The sequence below is a fragment of the Pecten maximus genome, chromosome 19 (genome assembly GCF_902652985.1).
Source record: "Pecten maximus chromosome 19, xPecMax1.1, whole genome shotgun sequence".
In the NCBI taxonomy this organism is placed as follows: domain Eukaryota; kingdom Metazoa; phylum Mollusca; class Bivalvia; order Pectinida; family Pectinidae; genus Pecten; species Pecten maximus.
In genome coordinates this window covers 12,794,337-12,815,964 of record NC_047033.1, presented here as the reverse complement: position 1 = coordinate 12,815,964, position 21,628 = coordinate 12,794,337, and the positions used below count along the sequence as shown (strand labels likewise).

Here is a 21,628-nt window from a genome sequence, read left to right as displayed (position 1 = left end):
TGTATATTTTTATTACAGTTATAATGTATGATCGGAGAGTGAATTACATTGCATTTTCATAATACTCTGCGCAGTGCCCTTGACCCATTGTTGGGGTAGATATATGTAAAGGTAATTTATGGAATATTGATTATTGATGAACTAACCGTATTTATAAACCAGATGAATAATCTGTGGAATTCATTGTATTTTTAGCTATTCAAAATAGTAAGATATATGTACATGTAATAAGTCTAGGTTTAGTGACGATCTAAGTTTAGGTTTTGTGACGGTCTAAGTTTAGGTTAAGTAAATGATCAAAGTTAAGGTTTAGTGAAGGTCTAAGTTTAGATGAAGTAAATGATCAAAGTTAAGGTTTAGTGAATGGTCAAAGTTTAGGTTTAGTGAAGGTAAAAGTTTAGGTTTAGTAAATGGTCAAAGTTTAGGTTTAGTGAAGGTCTAAGTTTAGGTTGAATAAATGGTCAAAGTTAAGGTTTAGTGAAGGTCTAAGTTTAGGTTTAGTAAATGGTCAAAGTTTAGGTTTAGTGAAGGTCTAAGTTTAGGTTTAGTAAATGATCAAAGTTAAGGTTTAGTGAAGGTATAAGTTTAGGTTGAATAAATGGTCAAAGTTAAGGTTTAGTGAAGGTCTAAGTTTAGGTTGAATAAATGGTCAAAGTTAAGGTTTAGTGAAGGTCTAAATTTAGGTTAAGTAAATGATCAAAGTTAAGGTTTAGTGAAGGTCTAAGTTTAGGTTTAGTAAATGATCAAAGTTTAGTGAAGGTCTAAGTTTAGGTTAAGTAAATGGTCAAAGTTTAGGTTTAGTGAAGGTCTAAGTTTAGCTTAAGTAAATGGTCAAAGTTTAGGTTTAGTGAAGGTCTAAGTTAGGTACAGTAAATGGTCAAAGTTAAGGTTTAGTGAAGGTCTAAGTTTAGGTTAAGTAAATGGTCAAAGTTAAGGTTTAGTGAAGGTCTAAATTTAGGTTAAATAAATGGTCAAAGTTTAGGTTTAGTGAAGGTCTAAGTTTAGGTTAAGTAAATGGTCAAAGTTTAGGTTTAGTGAAGGTCTAAGTTTAGGTTAAGTAAATGGTCACAGTTTAGGTTTAGTGAAGGTCTAAGTTTAGGTTGAATAAATGGTCAAAGTTCAGGTTTAGTGAAGGTCTAAGTTTAGGTTAAGTAAATGGTCAAAGTTTAGGTTTAGTGAAGGTATAAGTTTAGGTTGAGTAAATGGTCAAAGTTTAAGTTTAATGAAGGTCTATGTCCAGATTGAATAATGTCCATTCAAACTAATTTAGTTATATGTTATTTTATGTTTCATTGTAGGGTATTAACGTACCTATCATGATGCACGTGTATTCATTGACCTTATTGATAACCGGAAATGAAAAGCAAATACATGTATAGAATAACGCGTGCGTGTTTGAATTCGAATAAAATAAATTACATGTATTCATCGCTGACAATATAAGCCTTTAAATGGAACGCCATTGTGACGTCACAGCGGTCACTAGTGAATATAATACGTAAATATGTATATCCTATGCAGGCTAATGGTATGTACTTAACTTGGAGTTGACCACATGTACACTGGACTACTAAATTCATACAATTATACACAGAATACAATATTATATGAAAATATGCAAATTATTTATATTACATGTATCTTATTTAGATTTTTTTTCTTCTTTCTTTATTTTTATAATAAAATCTAGCTTTTTCCTACAATTTTTTAAAAGAAATAAAACCTTTGTGAATATCTGATAATACTCCAAATATCTGCGCTTGTCAAGTTTTCTCTTTTTATTTGCAATTTTTACTAAAATTGACGATATGGCAACAAAACAGAATAGTTTCGAGTTATCCTCCTTACAATGGTTAACGGTACAGTAGACAACACGCCTTGTTTCATTAATCGTTTTATTAAAAGAAATTAACATTAAATATTTGCACTTGAAGAAAATGTTTCACGGGTTTTGTATTTGTTTCCTTAAATGTATAAAGAAATTCAATACTATTTATTTAAGCATTGAACTGTTTTAATGGGCTGATAATGCCAACTGGACAAAGCCAAATTTGACAAGAAGTATTAGTGCGTTTCACTAAATTTGCCTTTGTCCAGTTGGTATTATCAGCCCATAACTGCCAACTGAAAGCTGTTAAATGTTTATATTTAACACTTGTGATTTTAAAACAAAAAAGATCACTTTAATGAACGGAATTCAAGTTTCCCCGAAATCCTCGACTGTGAGCCTGTTAACAGCTCTACCATATGTTTCCGCGTAAAACATAGTGCGGTGTGCTTCATCTGACACATCATTAATGCGCCGGCTGTCAGTTTATGAAATGGTAATGCAAAAACTGCTGTTGGTAAGGTTATATACTGACAATGTCATAGAGTGTCAATATCATGCAGTTTAGGGGTTAAATAGATACAACTTTCTACATCGGTTGAATCTCATTTCTGTTAATCATTTTAAATATGTTTTATCGCCTCATGTTTACACAATAAACTGTGAAACTCTTTCTTCCTCGTGAATTTGTTTTCATTTCGCTTCACTGACAAAGCGATGCTAAGAGTGGCCGATAGAATCTATTAGCAAACCTGTACACACCAGTTTACTGTAAATGTGAAGTATCATAACTAATTACAAACGAGACAAGGTAGTGTATCATTATAACCACTGTCCGGATTCATTGAACAACAATTTAAATATTAGAGCCTGGGTTCCCTATAAACGGTTGTCCGTCAGTATACTCGCCTTTCCCGTCCGTCCAAACATCCGTCTGTTTCATTGTATCTTGATATTGGTTCGGTTGCTGCAAGTTATCCAGTGCTTCCTTCAACAAAATGCCCGCTTGGGATAGTGTAACAGGACCGGGGAGGCACATATACCCGTATAAAATGACTAAGGAATGAACATAACTTCTGAATTAGCCCTGACAGGACCTTTACGATGCCAAAAACCTTAGCTTGTTCATAACTTATCAAGGGAAGTTACTCTTGAGGATATACAATGTTATGTTTAACGGGAAGTACAGGTATAATTTTTTTTTTAATTGTTGTGCGAAATTTGTACATTCTTCATGTTCTATCATTTCAATAGTGCACACCTGCATGTATCATCGCATATTGTCTCCTTATCATCTGCGTCATTGCAAGATATCTTTATGTATTTAAAATGTCATAAAAATAAAGGAAGTTGAAAACACTTGATCACTGATGTATTATTAAAAGGAAAAAAGACCACACGCACAAACAGGTTGGATTTTATTTCATTTTTCATGTAAATATCAGGAGAGAAATAAAAAAACTCCTGATATTGCATCAAATATAAACGAGCAAAAACTTAAATATGTCCACATTGCTATACAATCTAAAAATAAAGAAGAAGAAGAAGAAGAAGACGAATAAAATCACAATAAAGCATAACAATACAAAGACCATGAGTTCCGGAAGACTAACCGTCTTGTGTGTTCGGCTTTAATTCAAGGAAGTATGTTTTATGATAGTGTTAGCTAGTCTTTCGTATCGTGTTTGACTTAGGACAAATGAGGATCCTACCGCACCCATACAATGTATCCCCAGGGAGCTGTCTCCGCCAGGTGGACATAACGAATGGCGAGGCTAACTGCCCCCCCCCCCCCCCCCCCCCTCGCCCTCATCTGCGTTGTCTGAGTATGAACATTTTGCCTATGTACTGACATAGTGACACTAATGGAAGCAATTCTGATAGATAAAAATACAAATTGCTGTGATGGGAGACGAAAAACTTTTAACAAACCAACCAAGTGCAAGTCTACTTTATACCAGGGTGAATTCCCTTCAAAAGCACTCGTAATTTATTGGGGGGTGGGGGGGGGGGGACAAAAACAAAACTTAATATACTAATGGGGAAAAGCTGATGAATTAGGCCATCACTAATGAGAAACGCAATTTTAAAAGAATTAATGAATTTAAAGAATTTATATTGGATTGCTGTATAAAGTAATGTAGTAGGTCCTGGTTACGGCACCATTTTGAAATGGAACATATGTTTAATATTTCTCGACAACCTCCGTTATATACACTCAGGGGTTCCGCCTCTGTAGTCAACCACAAAGTACGTTATATAATCTAAATATATGATGTGCCTTTACAAATGAACCATTTTATCGTATTTTGACTTAGCCACGCACATGTTTGTAATAAGGTAATAAACGAATCACCATGACCCTAGACATTCAAGGATATTTTCCAGCCGAATAAATCACTATTCTGGTACAATTAAACAGAAGTAACTTGATCAATTGTTAATATATATCATTGTTAATCAATGGTCTTGCTGTTGACATTTATTTTGTTTAGCTACCTATTAATTTCGGCAAAATATTCGTAAAATGCAAGTTTCAGGAGAACACAGTAAGCTCATGTGGATCACGTATATTACACAAGTTAACAATGCCGTTACCCTTACACGTGTCTATAGCAGGTAGTGCGAGCATAAACATAAATTCTGTCTTCATTCAGTTAGTACCGGAACCACGGGAGATGCGTGCGCAGCTTCATTATTCATAGCGTGCTTTCTACTTCAGAAAATTCAGTGCGAACTCTGTTTCACTGAAAATTTCTTCGTTTTTTATCACATTTATAACGATTGTATAGTTATAAAAAGTGATTATTTTGATTGTGTAGTGTACGATACACAATTTGACTTAAAAATTGTCGGGTGCGTACCATAGAGGCGCAGTTATTCCCGAGACTTTGCCCGAGGGGCTGGTCATCCTTTGTCCACTTGGCGGGTCGTATGGCCGCCATCTTGGGGACTCAAAGGATTTTGAAAGAGTTTGATTTAGTTGGGGAAATTCTCGGCAACATGGAGCCCCTGCCTTCTATTAAAGGATCTAGAAAATCCGAGAAACATTCAAAGGCAAAATCTGTGACTGGTAACTCAAATACTGTCAAAAGTATCCCTTCAAAACCGTGTCAGGAAAACGACCTCGACCTGTCAAAGGAGATCGAAACACAGTCAAGTGAAGGCCTAGGTCACACTCCGAGGAGTGAAAGTCGGCCCGCACTGGAGACAAATCCTGTACAGAACAAAGACTCCAATGATTTGTCAAATACCATGGCAGCATTTATGGGTAATATGCAAAGTCTCATGGAACAACAAATGCGTATGTTCCAGATGATACCCATGGATAATGGCGGTCACACCCGCGACTATTCCGACAGTGATGAGGAGTCAGAAATGGACGTCTGTGATAAAATTGACGAAATTTTACAGGACGATGCTCGGTCTATGCCAACATCGGTAGCTGGTGAGAGCTCTGGGACTAAAGCTAGTTCGTCAAACGACGATCTCCCACAGTATCTTACGGAAACGGCGAAAGAAATTACTGCCGAGGAACCGACTGGTCCGGACATAAAAAATGAAAATTGGCGGCCTTAATCACAGACATGATCAGTAAACGTATGTCTGAGGACAAAATCAAGGCAAAGATGGCCGATTATCCTCGCCCAGCTAATATAAAAATGTTAGTGGCGCCCAGATGTAACAGCACAATATACAGAAGCTTAAATCAACATATTAAGCAGCGTGACGTCACATTTCAACAAACGCAGAAGCGACTTGTGTCGGGGTTAACTCCCCTTGCCCGAGCTCTCGAACTTTTGACAGAAATGAGGAAAAAAGAAAACACCTCACGTGCCGACATCGATGAGCTGCTTAAGCTGACTATGGATGGATTTCTTCTTGTGGGAAATGCATCACAGATGTTTAGTCAACGGCGTCGTGAATTGATCAAGCCTGATCTTAACACTTAACACTTCGCAAATCTGTGCTCCGTGAGTAACCCTGTTACAACAGAGCTGTTCGGGGACGAACTTTCACAGGCTGTCAGAGACATAAGCGAAACGAACAAACTTTCACATAGCGTGTCCAAATACGCTTATGGTAACGTCAAGGGTGCTTCCCGATATAACAACAAAGGGAAGGCTGGCTGGAGGCCTTACAACAACAAACCCTATGACAGGCCGCACTACAATCATGGCGGACCAGGTGGTGGTAACTACCGTCAACAAAATCATGGCCATGGGGGCCCACCAAACTATCACAAGAAGTCAAAAAACTTCAAGAAGGGACAGGAGCGAAAATAGCTTTGCCCGACACTACTCCTGTCCTTACCGAGGTAAGTGCTGATAAAGATTGGCAATATTTTTTAACATGCACTCTTCCACAACTGCCAAGGCAGGTGGAAAACTTTGTAGCAGGTAACATTAAGAGCAAAATTCAATTTTGGAAAACTCTTACATCTGATTTTGTACTGCTGGAAGCTATCAATGGTGTAAAGATTGAATTTTTTGATGAACCCTGTAACAGTCTGTCATATAGCAATGTTCAATACAAATTCAGTGAAAAAGAAAAACTGATAATCTCTCAAGAAATTGAAAAACTACTAAAAAAGGCAAGTTTTGGTGGAGGTAAAAACCTCAAGAGATCAAGTTCTTTCAAACATTTTTATACGTCCCAAGAAGGATGGTTCATTTAGAATGATTTTAAATCTGAAAGAAGTCAACGAATCTGTTATTTATCGCCATTTTAAAATGGATACTTTGAAGACTGCCATAAATTTAATATCGCCAGGCTGTTACATGGCATCAATAGATTGGAAAGATGCATATGATTCAGTCCCAATACATCATAAACATCAAAAATATCTGAGATTCATGTTTGAGGGGAAAGTGTATCAATATACTGCAATGCCTAATGGCCTTGCCTCAGCCCCACGTATGTTTACTAAAATCACAAAACCATTTTTTTCAAAGTTAAGGAAACTAGGTCACACTAATACATCATATATTGATGATTCCCTGTTAGTAGGTGATACAAAAAGAGAGTGTAGACGGAACGTGATCGACACAGTGTCATTGTCAGCAAGCTGTGGGTTTGTGATCCACCCACAGAAGTCTATTTTTGAACCTGTACAACAAATTGAGTATCTTGGTTTCATTGTGGACTCTGTGAATATGACAATCTCTCTGCCGCTGCGTAAGCGAGTTAAAGTGAAAGATATGTCTTTGTTGCTCTTAAATACACCATGTCCTACAATAGAAACAGTCGCACAGTGTATTGGGGTACTAGTGTCGTCATTCCCAGGGGTACAGTATGGTCCACGTCATTACAGGTCACTTGAAAAGGACAAAATAAGGGCTTTACAGAAGTCAAGGGGTAATTATAGTGCCCAACTGCAGCTTTCGAAGGAAAGCAAAACTGATCTCCAATGGTGGATCAATAATGTTGATAGTGCTATGGCTCTCATTTCGCACCTACCTCCATCAGTCATCCTTACATCTGATGCTTCAAAGAAAGGATGGGGAGGTATTAGGTATGACAAAGATGGCACTATAATGCAATCAGCAGGGGGAAGATGGTCAGAATTAGAAGCTAATCAACATATCAATGTCTTAGAACTGAAGGCTGCATGGTTTTCTTGTTTAGCATTGTGCAGAAACGAGAAGAATTGTCATATACGCATTAATATAGACAACACCACTGCGATTGCATACATATCGCACATGGGGGGTAAAACTCCAACTTGTAATGCATTAGCAGGGCAAATATGGGACTGGTGTGTTGACAATAAGTTATGGTTATCAGCTGCGCATATAGCAGGTCGAAATAACTCTGACGCAGATCTTGAGAGCAGACTTGAGCATGACAATACTGAATGGAAGCTAGATTCCAATTTATTTCATAAGGTCACTCAACAGTTTGGTAAGCCTGAGATGGATCTTTTTGCGAGTCGTCTCAACAATCAACTGCCAAAGTATGTCTCTTGGCGTCCTGATCCATATGCTCTAGCTGTAGATGCATTTACATTTCCCTGGAACTCTTTTGTGTACATTTTCCCTCCATTTACACTTTATGGGAAAATTTTGCAAAAAATTAGACTTGATAAAACAGAAGCAATTATTATTGCTCCATATTGGACCACTCAAGCTTGGTTCACACAAATTGTGAAATGTCTGATAGATTGTGTTTTTATTATTCCCTACAGCAAGAAGACATTGACTCATCCTCATCAGAGGGAAAAACAACCGCCCAGGATGACACTTCTAGCATGCAAGGTTTCCGGAGTGCAATCCAAAAATGGAGACTTTCTCAAGAGACTCAATCAATCTTGTTGTCCTCATGGCGTGATGGAACCTACAAACAATACAACACTTACATTCAGAAGTGGTATCAGTATTCAGACCAGAGGTCATGTGATCCCATGTCACCATCTGTGACGGACATATTGGAATTTCTCACAAATTTATTCCATGGAGGCATTGGGTATAGTGCACTGAATACGGCGCGGTCAGCCTTATCAACATTTATATATATTGACAATCTACCGTGTGGAAACCACCCGTTAGTTAAAAGGTTTTTATGAGGTGTATTTCAACTACGACCAGCGCTACCGCGTATCCAGATGGATTAAGACAGTGTTGTCCCAGGCTGGGATTGATATGACAATTTTTACGCCACATAGTACGAGGTCAGCTTCTACTTCCGCTTCACTACGGACTGCAGTACCTTTGAGTACTATCCTTAAAACAGCAGGTTGGACTAATAAGTGTACCTTTGGGACATACTATAACAAACCTGTGACAGACCCTGTCTACAAGATTTGTTTGTAAAAATGTTGCAAATTTGCCTTTTTAGTGAGATTGGACTTACATGTGTTACATATGATGGATACAGCATTGACTTGTATTGCTCGAATAAATATGTGTGTTGATCATGAACCTCCTAATAGATCAGATATGAACTGATGACTTTACAGTTATAGTAGAATAGTAGTTATACTTAGAGTAGTTATTAAGTACATTGTACTATCATTTTTCTTTGGATTGGTATTTATAGTGAGGAACAGATATTGTTATTACTTGTGAATGCCTGTACAAGTAGTGTGATTTCAGTTCATGTTCTAGTCAGGATGAAGTCATTTTTATCATGTTATTGGTAATTATAATGATGTTTGAGAATAAGTTTTTGTTGCATTGTCATGACATTACTTGAATTGATACTGGTGATTATTTTGAATATAACATTTGACGTTATTTCGTTCTTTGTTCTTTTGTTCATGAACGCTGTCTTTGAACATCTCCCGTGGTTCCGGTACTAACTGAATGAAGACAGAATTTGATAATTAAATGAGACTTACCTGGAAGTTGAAATTTGATTGTAATTCTGTCTTCATTCTGGTTAGTACAAGGGATCACGGGCCCTCCCTTGTTTACCCCATCCCTTGGTTGGTAATTGTAAGGTTTAATTTATATTGGTTACACAGTTAGTACTAGTGGTTGTGTACTTTTCTCTGTGTGATCCCTGATAGTTTATGATAGCGTTCATTCAACTGCTTTGAAGAATGAATAATGAAGCTGCGCACGCATCTCCCGTGATCCCTTGTACTAACCAGAATGAAGACAGAATTACAATCAAATTTCAACTTCCAGGTAAGTCTCATTTAATTATCAAATTAAATGTTGATCTTTAAATGCAAATGGCAGCTGTTAATAATATTAAACAATTATGGCATAAAGGGAGGAATTTCAGTCATCAAAAACGCTCTTATTAGACACTATGAGGAACTCTGAACACAGCAAGAAGCCCGTTTTTAGAAGAAGAAAAAGTAAAAAATGCAGATTTCTGAAAAAGGCACCAAACTGTTAAACTATTTGTTTAGAAAACATTCAATTTCTTACAGTGCTCAAACGTCTTAAAAGTATATAATATAGGCAATTTTATTAATTGAAATGCCTCCCTATATGCCATATGTGTGCAATATAATCCAAAGTCGTCATTTGCATTTCCAGGTCAAAAGAGAATCAATATTCATTTTTGTATAAAGTCAAATCAGGTTAAATAAATGCTCGCACTACTTGCTATAGACACCTGTGAGCATAACGACATGGTTATTTTGTGCACTATATCTGAACCAAATGAACTTTATTTGTTCTCCCGAAACTTGCATTTTACGCGTGTTTAATGAACAAAAAGTTTAACAAATTAAATGTCAAAAGCCAGTGTTTTTGGTGGAATAACAGGCGCAACGAGCATATAGCTTAGGCTATACAAACAAGCTACAGGAGGAAGCCCATCGTAAGTGATTATGATCTTAGATCTGAAATTTTAATCCAAGCAAATAATTTGAGCGATGTTTTTAATTATATGAACAAACCCGAACAGTTTAGATATGTGTTATCCAAAAGCATTAGCTACTCAACTTTCTCTTACGTGGAGGGGAAGAATAATATTCCTCCAACATTAATGTGTTTTAATATTAAGATGTACCCGGGAACATAACAAGGTTTTACTGTCGATATATAAATCAAAGAGATTGGGAGATGGAGGATTCATCGGTATGGGCTGGCGCAATCACTTTCATCCACCTCACATTCTTGGACGGTCTTATGTCATTATTTACCTATAAGTATATAGAAATGTTGAGTAGCAAATGTTTATATATATACATTGTATGTTTATGTTTCTCTCTTTTTAATGTCTTTAAATAAATTGAATATATATTTATCATTTGATCATATGATCAGATATAGCTGTTTCTGCCAGTTTATTTGGATTAGTGGTAGGGCTGTCCCCAACCACTCTCGCATTCCCCCACCATTGGATCTTAACACACTAATTGAATAAAATATACATGTAAGTACATGTATGTTTTAATACTAGTTATTATCTTTAAACGTAACTACTTTTTTTTTTATAGATAAGTGAAGACCTTTACATATTATGCCTTAAACATGTTAAGCTCTAATAAAATATCACAGGTGAGTGAGTGAGTGAGTGAGTGATTGAGTGAGTGAGTGAGTGAGTGAGTGAGTGAGTGAGTGAGTGAGTGTAAAATTATGAACCGGTGCTACCGATATACATGATTTAGCTGATATAATTATTAAACTATCCAACAATAAAAGCATAGAGAGCATTCTTCCATACACAGGATTGTTCATTCACTATACAAACCCTGGCCAGGACTCACAATGCTTCGATTCAGTCACAGCAATGACGCCACAGCATTATTGTGATGTGGCGATGATTTTTTAGACAAATAATCGAATCCAAGGAAAGAATCATTATATACTAAATTGATTTATTGTTTTTCTCTGCAATAATGACAATATCCTAGATACAAAACCCTATTGTTACTTGATTTCTCTGACAGATAACATACTATTCACATTAATAGAGAATGTCCATTTATATTCTAGTGTTCGATCCAGTCAGACAGTAAATATAATTATTTAGTATGTCATCAATAATGTATGGTGAATGTTACTATACGTCAGTCCAAGTGATTTTAAATCTATTTTAGGTTTGTTAAATAACTAATGGAGTTTTAATCAAAATTAAAATCTACATTAGACCGCACAACTCGAAAAGGTAAAAAGAGATAAAGATGTGTATTGACGAACGCTTATGTCAGCTTAAACATGAATTAGAAAATTAATTTTTGAATAGTCGGATGTAGCAGAATACATTGGATAAACGAACAACGCACTCCCTAAATAAATCTATGTTAATTGATTGAGTTATCTTTCTAACTGTATATCTCCGATCTGATAGATGACAGTACGGCAGCGTATTAGGGCCAATATAAAAAAATATTAAATCGTACGTACGATTTACTAATTCGTACGTACGATTTACTAATCCGTACGTACGGATTACTAATTCGTACGTACGATTTACTAATTCGTACGTACGGATTACTAATTCGTACGTACGATTTACTAATTCGTACGTACGATTTACTAATTCGTACGTACGGATTACTAATCCGTACGTACGGTTTACTAATTAGTTCGTACGATTTACTAGTTCCAGAGACATATACAAGCAGATACATAACAATACATATGTCTAATGATACACAATCCAATCAAACGTTTATAAGAGAAGGGAGCTAACTCTTGGAAAAAAAATTAAAAGAAAACGGTACAAACTCAAATTACATGTAACACATCTTTACACATTTGATTATAAGAATCAAGTCTTGAATTTCTTTGCAAAGTACTAAATGCTAGCAAAAATATGATATACCAGTATATAATAATAGCTAGCATACCTGGGTGTGACAGAGCCGTTGTATTCTACACCAAGCTACATAATAATTCCTTGAACTAACATCAGTTCTGTACAGCTACGGTCTTACAAAGTTGTCAAATCGTGGAATAAAATGAGAACATATGTACAGAAGCGGTCCAAACTAGAGAGAAAAATACAATTGACACTGATGATTATTACTGGGCTCATGAGAGATGATAGAGAATAAGTTGATGTCCATTTACCTGACAAGGTTCGCTAATCCGTATTTATACACCTCATTTTTAAATCATAATGTACGAAGAGCTTTTATAAGAAAGTTATGTTACGTAATAAGTATTGGAATTTGAAAAGCTATAGAAAACTATGTAGTGAAACTTCATCGGCAGACTGTAAGGTTTTACTTTCAAGAGTGATATGGTGGAGGACCAGTCGCTAAAGAGTTTTGGCTTACAGTTACGCCCTTTTTTCAATAAATGTTTTAATTTTAAGAAAATTGATTTATAATGAAATGACCAAATTGTATCTAAACAGAATGAAGTTTGTGATAGTTTTAATATTTTTTCTGTAGTGTTATCTGCGATGTTGGCAAAGATATTGATAGATCTTTACATTTAAACCTGAAAACTTTCTCTTCACTGAAGCTTAAATAGACGACGGTCTTTGAAGGTATTTCAGCTAGTTTACACCTATTTTACATCACGTTTTAGCCATTCTACTACTGTTTCTCCTTTACTAGCTGACATTAAGAAGGTTATACCTATTTTTCCATGGATAAGTGATAGTTTTGACGGTTAGTATTCTAACTACATTTGTATACTATCCAAGATTTTTGAAGGAATCATGTATGATCAGATGACCGGAATTTTTCTTGATGACTGGAGGCAGGTCTTGGACAACTTTTAATATGTTAGAGCGATTCTTATGGATCATGTCAAAGGCCTTTGACTGCATTCCTCAAAATCTACTGCTTGTGAAGCGTGTGGTCTGGGTAAGTCAATAGTGGCCGGCAGCAGTGGGTCAAACTAGGGGACATGAAACTAGTAAATTACCCCTCAAGGATGAATAGTAGGACCTCTGTTTTTCAAAATTTTCATTAAAGATAGTTAAACTTTGTAGATAAATGCAGTTTATATAATTTCGCAATGTTGACACCATCTCAATATGAAATACTTTTATATTTGAAAGAGTTAGTAGAAAGCGAGAGAAAATTTCTAGTGATTGGCTCAGTTTTAACGGTATGAAGACTAATCCAAAAAAATCCAGGCAATATGTTTTCGTAAAAAGACAGGTGGTGTAATCAGATAATTGTATGTTGAATGCTATGGAACTAATATGTGAAAGTGTGAAGTTACTGGATGTTGACATAGATTTTCTAATTGATTATGATACTCAATTTTCACGTCTCTTCTCTTTTAAAAAGACTGGGGCACAATCTTCCTAAGAAAGGGAAACTGACTATTTTAACTCTTTTATTTTGTCAAATGTTAATTATTGTCCACTTGCCTGGCACTTTTGTTAAAAAAGAATTATCCAAGTATGGAAAAATCTAAGAGAGAGCTCTTCGTTTTATACAAAATGATCGTATTGCTCCAGTTGTGATATTTTAAGAAAATACCAGCTTGATTTTTTACATGTTACTCGTATTAAATGCATAGCCGCTGTGATTTTTAATATTCCTAGTGGTATTTCTCTATCTATTTTGCATAATTGTGTTGAAAGAAGAGTTTTTTTCATAATTTTTAGGAAAGATATTTGGTGAATATTCTCAACGTATGGGAAAATATTTCTTGTTTTATGGCCTCCCAGCTGTGGAACCGTCTGCCTAATGATCTCAGAATAGCTGAAAATGACAGATCTTATCGCCGGATGCTCTTCACCTGTGACACCCATGTCTGCTTGCAATCATCCAAACACTGTGAATTGTCCCCCGTTGAAGTGCATGTAGTTTTCAACCAGATAAATGCGTCTGCCTAAATTACTTTTAACAATGATTTTTCTGATTCAGTACTTTTATTTCCTGACTTCTTTGCCAATTTTTAATACACACATTTTTAAGATCACATCACGTGATACAAAACGCTGACACGATATTTAAACGAACACGGTACTAACAAGGACAGTTGGAGAGTGATGACAGAATAAATATTCATTCTGGATGATACATATACTAGATTAAGTTATATATCTTAATATTAAAATATATTTCAAGGGTATTAGTATCCTGTGTATCTAATGGATCCACTCCTGCTTGAGGGCAGCTAATTGTATGTTTTCTTCTTTTATTAAGCAATAAAATTATTTGAACCTGAATAAAATGTACACTTTTTTCTCCCAGCTACACTCAGATGGACTAAACCTGTCTTGCGTGACTTCCGTGACGAGGAGGCATAGTGTATTGACGTATTTTTATTCTGGTAAATCCTGTGTATACGTGTTATTCATTATCTTTACGGTACAGTCAATTACCAAAACAAGTTGTTTTATATATCAATTTAAATGTTCAATTTTACCTCTTTTTATTTTAAATAGATAACCATCATTTACGTTTAAAATTTACCAACACGCATTGAATACATTAAAATTCATTACCATAATGCTGACGTCAGTAATGGAATTTTGGCCCAAGTTCGACGTTTAAATTTATTATTAAGGTTTCAAAATCTTAAGAATGTGTTGATCATAACACTGCTTTGGTTAATAAAAGAAATATAATCAGGGTTTTAAAATAAATTGTATTTACTGTAATAACTTCAATGATAATTTGACTGATTGCAATCCTAAGGATACCAAATTCTGTCGGACTTTCAAATAGGCCAAAGAAAATACACCCGCTGACTCCACTTGCATGATCATAAAAGGCGACTACATTTGGTATCTAATCTAATATCTTCTCCCTAGCAACGTTTTTCCTAATGTCTTCTTTGGTTCTGCCTCACTTTTGGCCTTAAGTTGAGCGTTCGCCCCATGTGAGGAAGGCTTTGGGAGCTTCTGTCCCTTTGCCGAGACATATCAGAGTCTATGAAAATGGTAGTTGTTACTCCTGCTGAACGCTCTTACTTTTGGGAGTGAGAAGACTGGCCGTTGTCATTGTAATGTGACCGGGTGTGGCATGCTGCTGGATATCTTCGGCAGTATGTTTCTGTGAGGTATCCATATATGGATTGAATAGATTTTTTTAATTTTATATCCTCCGAGGCGCGCTACCGCGCGCCACGGGATATGTAGCTAGCTACTGGTATTCATAGCCGCAATGAAAATTAAAAAAAATCTATTCAATTCATATATTTACATAACCTTGATTTAAAAAATTTATTTCGAAAAAACGAGAAATTTTATTAAAAAGACAAATTTGTCATGTATACGACGAAACGCCAAATTATTAGAACAGCCGGGAGATCCCGCCTATGCACCACGCCATTGTTTTAATGTCGTTCCGCATTTTCCGGTCTTTTTTTGTTTAATTTAGACGGGTTGTTAAAAGAACGAATGAGAACAGGTGTAGCACGGCCAGCCGCACACAAAGAAATCATAACACCATTCAATTCAAATCATATTTGATTTATGTGAACAAATTGCAACAAAAACACAATATTTTCATAATTGAAAGGCGGACTTTTTTTTTGATAGCGTATTAATATGACCCGATTAATCAGGTGATTTGCACGAGAGACAATGTTTTCATACGGTTTTCAAAGTGTATTCATGGTCATATGTTTGTTGTTTTAACTTGGTATGTTCATATCAGCAAACCACATTAGGAATGTAAATATATATGGATTGAATAGATTTTTTTAATTTTCATTGCGGCTATGAATACCAGTAGCTAGCTACATATCCCGTGGCGCGCGGTAGCGTTTACTGTAGGTTATTACAGAAATAACCCAATAGATTGAAAAATCTATTCAATTCATATATTTACATAACCTTGATTTAAAAAATTTATATCGAGAAAACGAGAAATTTTAGTAAAAAGAAAAATTTGTGATGTATACGACGGAACGCCAAATTATTAGAACAGCCGGGAGATCCCGCCTATGCACCACGCCATTGTTTTAATGTCGTTCCGCATTTTCCGGTCTTTTTTGTTTAATTTAGACGGGTTGTTAAAAGAACGAATGAGAACAGGTGTAGCACGGCCAACCGCACACAAAGAAAGCATAACACCATTAGATCTAAATAAAATATATCTCAATATTTTTAACACTTATCTCGTAAATCGTTATCGATCCAAGGGAAGCTACTCTTCCTGCCTTACTGTCGATGGCGTATTAATATGACCCGATTAATCAGGTGATTTGCACGAGAGACAATGTTTTCATACGGTTTTCATAGTGTATTCATGGTCATATGTTTGTTGTTTTCACTTGGTATGTTCATATCAGCAAACCACATTAGGAATGTAAATATTTAAGCATTGAACTGTTACCAAATGGTAGTATACAGTCGATATGAATACAATTTGGGTGACAGATAAATAGAATGAAATATTTATCTGTCACCCAAATTGTATTCATATCGACTGTATACTACCATTTGGTAACAGTTCAATGCTTATATTTACATTCATAAAGATTTTTTATTTACCGTAGGTTATGACCCGTTTAAATTTGCCGCTTACCCTATCACTGACGTCATCAAGTTCAAATATCGGAACAGCCGAATTTTCCAGAAGGAATAATATAGTCCCTGATGACGTTATTAATAGCAAGCACATAAGATCGTTTTTGTACAAATTTGGCTTTATTTTTTATTTCATATATGCTTGTAGGTATCGTCAAAATGTTCACAATTGCATAATTTCTGATTGTTCAAAATCGAAACCGTTTTTTCTGCGCAATGATATAAAGTTAACATTTAGAAGTGATGCGGCTTTGAACGGGCATTGCCCAGGACAGACTCGATTCCTCGGAAACACTTATGTTTCTATCGACTGGATTTACGTTATTTTAAGAAGAATACCAGCGTTTAGATTCTAAATGAAAGTCGTCTTGACAGTAGGGGAAAACGATTCCAAGGATATTTCGTTCGAAACAGATTCCAGTCTAACCGGTCAACTCAGTGTCGCTAGGCTAACTTAGCAGACGAATTTCAACTTCACAGGGGCTCGATTTTGTAAGGTAGGCCTTTGACATCAGTTAATAACCACAAAACTAAAATCCAGTAGGCCTACACACACACAACCGGAATACCATGTCGATACTCCCGATATTTATACAAGATTGATTGTTACTAGGCCATAGTCTTATCCAGCTTTTACACTCAATTCAAATTTCATTACATTATAAGTCCCGCCTCTCTCTCTCTCTCTCTCTCTCTCTCTCTCTCTCTCTCTCTCTCTCTCTCTCTCTCTCTCTCATATAAAAGCAACATATGAATGAGATTTAAGATCGATGTACCATGTATTTGAATGATGATGATGATGATGATGATAAAGATGATGAGGATGATGCTGATGATGCTGCTGCTGATGATGATGATGATAAAGATGATGAGGATGATGCTGATGATGATGCTGCTGCTGCTGATGATGATGATGATGATGATGATGATGATGATGATGATGATGATGAACGGAAGGGAATTTGAATGAATTATTTTATTATGTACATCATATGTTGTTGATGAAAATGCTTTAAAAATAAAAAATTACAAAAAAAAAAATGTGGGTCAAATCGAGGACACCCGCCATACAAATCTGGGTCAAATCTGTATTAATCACATACTCAAAATGGGCAAAGTTGTTGACAATGGAGCCACTAGGTGGATGAACAAGCATCGAACATTTCTGACTTCATATCGTACAAGGAAATAGAATATTCCCAAAATGAGATCACGATGTCGGCCATAAAATAAACAAAGTGTGCTTTAGTTAGGGAAGATGATGACAGGTACCCAAACGCTTTGTTATTGAAAAATATGACTTTGGTTTTGTTAATTTTAATGTTATCAACAGCCAGGTTCATTAGGGGAAAAAATGGTACCTTAACGTACACACCTACATGTACAAACCTACATTTTGACAAACAGTTAATTTCTCATCTGTATTTGTTGTCCATGTGTAATTCTAGCAATCTCTACTGCTACACATGTATACTATAGAAAATCATCGATCACAGCGTTACTGTCATTAATGCTCTTACTCCAATAATATTAGAGGTTTACACGAGAGGAAACATTTGACAGGCTGTCCTGTACATCCACCAATGTAATCAGGTGGAATAAGACCTCATATACGTATAGGAGTACAATACTCTGTGATGTGTATTATATTGATCGAATAGTCTATAGGCAGTATCCATCAAACCAAATCGAATTCGATTATCCGGTGATACTCTGTACAACAGTGTAGAGCGCTTCTGTGAAGGGAGTGTATATATTCTGATATCAACACCCCTAACTATTAATCAGGGTGGTAATCTATCAGATTTTTTTAATATTAAACGCGGTTGTAGACAAGGGGACCCAATTGCACCGTATATCTTCATACTTTGCGTAGAAATACTAGCGATTAGAATAAAAAATAACAAAAAAATATTAGGTATAAACGTTGATAACATTCCGATACTTCTATCTCAGTATGCAGACGATACATCTCTTATTCTTGAAGGATCTGAGAGCTCCTTGCTAGAATCTATTAAAGAATTAAACGATTTTGCACAAATATCTGGGCTCATGATCAATACACATAAAACACAAGTAATCTGGATTGGGAGTAAAAAATATAGTAATGAAACATATCTGCCTGATCTAAACCTACAATGGGGGAGGGAGAAATTTACACTGTTAGGAATAGATTTTAGTGTCAACCTACATGAAATACCTAGACTTAATTTTGATAAAAAATTATTAAACTAAAATCCATAATTAAAATTTGGAATAGAAGGATATTGACCCCTATAGGTAAAATACACATTATTAAATCCCTCCTTATTTCTCTATTTAACCATTTATTTATTTCACTCCCAAACCCCAGTACGGCCTTTTTGAAACAACTCAATACCATTATTTTTAATTTCTTATGGAATGGTAAAGCTGATAAGGTGAAGAGAAAAGTAATAACTAAGGAGTATTCAAAGGGTGGGTTAAAAATGATAAATATCTAGGCCTTTGTTGATTCCCTTAAACTAGGATGGTTAAAAAGATTACTCCATAATACATGTATAAGAAAATGGCAGGTTTTATTCAACAATCTGTTTAACTGGAACTATTGCATAAATTTTGGGATTGATTGTATACGGTTATGTCAAAAACAATGTAAAAATGAATTCTGGGCCGATGTTTTCAAAGCTTGGGAAAGATTATTGACATCAGAAACTAATACGAAACATCAACAACTCTTTTTTCTAAAAAGTCCACTATGGCATAATCCACATATTAGTATTGGTGGACACTCTGTTTTCTATAAAGACTGGTTTAGGAAGGGTGTTCAAGTAGTTAATGATGTGTTAAAAGATTCGAATACTCTTTCTTTTCATACATTCAACGAATTTACTCAGAAATACAATATACAAACAAACTTTCTTAAATATCAGGGTGTTATTAATTCTATCCGTAAAAACTTCCATTTACAGGAGATCATGGATAAAGACCTGATATTACCATATATTCCACATAATATATATTTATTTCTCAAATCACAACAGGACAATAAAATTATATATAAAAGTCTTTCAAAAAATACAGAAATTGCTACAGGAAAAAAAAAGTGGAATGAAGTGTTTGATTTTACAGATTCAACATGGGCAAATATCTTTTCCATACCTTTTAAAGTAACAAATAACTCAAAACTTCAGTGGTTTCAATTTAGAATCTTGCACAATATTTTAACTCTAAATTCAGTTCTTTTTAAAGCAAACATTGTTACAAGTCCGTTGTGTACTTTTTGTAAATTGCACCCTGAAACAATAATTCATATTTTTTGGGAATGTGAAAAAGTTCAGTTCTTTTTGCAAAGTTTTGAATCACTTCTCGATGCACTAGTTATCCCGTTCACTTACAATAAAGAATCATTTATTTTTGTTTTTTTGCCACTTGGAAAGTATAACAGTATTGATAATGAAATTACCATGGTTATTAAGCATTATATATATAAAACCAGATGTTCCAGTAGCTCTTTAAATGTACATGCATTAATAAATGTAATTAAGGACCACCACAACCTGAAAAAATATATAGCAACATCAAAGGGAGTTTGTTTTCTTGAAAAGTTTAATCTGGATTGGAATAAATGGAAAAACATATTATCTATTTAAGACCTCTAAAAGCTTAAAAAGTGTTTATTTTCTGTTTTATCAATATGTATGTTTAGTTCTATTGATTTATGTGGGTTTTTTGGGGGGTTTTTTCCCCCTCCATTTTGACCCTGACAGTCTGTCCCAGGACTCATCATTTTTAAAATTAGTATTATGAAATTTCGAATTATAGTATTTTTAATACTCTGTCATTTGTTGTTACTAGGCCATAGTCTTATCCAGCTTTTACACTCAATTCAAATTTCATTACATTATAAGTCCCGCCTCTCTCTCTCTCTCTCTCTCTCTCTCTCTCTCTCTCTCTCTCTCTCTCTCTCTCTCTCTCTCTCTCTCTCTCTCATATAAAAGCAACATATGAATGATTTAAGATCGATGTACCATGTATTTGAATGATGACGATGACGATGATGATGATGATGATGGTGATGATGTGTTTGGATGAAATATGGTGATGATGCATGTGTTTAGATGATGATGATGATGATGATGATGATGATGATGATAATGCTTGTATTTGGATGAAATACGATGATGATGTGTTTGGACAATGATGATGATTATGATGAAGTGTTTGGGTAATGATGATGATAATGATGATGATGTGTTTTTTGGATGATGATGATGATGTGTCCGGATGAAAGATGATGACGATGATGATGATGATTTGTTTGCTGGATAATGATGATGATAAAGATGATGAGGATGATGCTGATGATGCTGCTGCTGCTGCTGATGATGATGATGATGATGATGATGATGATGATGATGATGATGATGATGATGATGATGAACGGAAGGGAATTTGAATGAATTATTTTATTATGTACATCATATGTTGTTGATGAAAATGCTTTAAAAATAAAAAATTACAAAAAAAAAAATGTGGGTCAAATCGAGGACACCCGCCATACAAATCTGGGTCAAATCTGTATTAATCACATACTCAAAATGGGCAAAGTTGTTGACAATTGAGCCACTAGGTGGATGAACAAGCATCGAACATTTCTGACTTCATATCGTACAAGGAAATAGAATATTCCCAAAATGAGATCACGATGTCGGCCATTAAATAAACAGAGTGTGCTTTAGTTAGGGAAGATGATAACAGGCACCCAAACGCTTTGTTATTGAAAAATATTACTTTGGTTTTGTTAATTTTAATGTTATCAACAGCCAGGTTCATTAGAAAAAAAATTGGTACATTAACGTACACACCTACATGTACAAACCTACATTTTGACAAACAGTTAATTTCCCATCTGTATTTGTTGTCCATGTGTAATTCTAGCAGTCTCTACTGCTACACACTGTA

General features: G+C 35.2%; 1 protein-coding gene and 1 long non-coding RNA gene across 2 annotated transcripts; both read left to right on the top strand.

Moving 5' to 3' along the window:
* The first annotated feature begins 2 nt into the window (after positions 1-2).
* LOC117317948 lies at positions 3-2,501 on the top strand. The gene is made up of 2 exons (XR_004530277.1): positions 3-389; positions 760-2,501. It is a non-coding gene; the product is annotated as an uncharacterized LOC117317948 (long non-coding RNA).
* Positions 2,502-6,717: 4,216 nt separating this feature from the next.
* On the top strand, positions 6,718-20,867 carry LOC117317417. Its single transcript, XM_033872227.1, has 3 exons — positions 6,718-7,784; positions 8,016-8,197; positions 20,785-20,867. Exons 1-3 carry the CDS (start codon positions 6,718-6,720, stop codon positions 20,865-20,867), a joined length of 1,332 nt encoding a protein of 443 aa, XP_033728118.1.
* The last annotated feature ends 761 nt before the right edge of the window (positions 20,868-21,628 follow it).

Bases quoted from the DNA above. Each gene is read 5' to 3' on its own strand.
- LOC117317417 (XM_033872227.1), top strand. From the start codon at position 6,718: ATGCCTAATGGCCTTGCCTCAGCCCCACGTATGTTTACTAAAATCACA. The intron at 7,785-8,015 runs GTATGTCTCTTG...TATTCCCTACAG, and splicing joins CTCAACAATCAACTGCCAAA to CAAGAAGACATTGACTCATC. The intron at 8,198-20,784 runs GTATCAGTATTC...GCATGTGTTTAG, and splicing joins AACACTTACATTCAGAAGTG to ATGATGATGATGATGATGAT.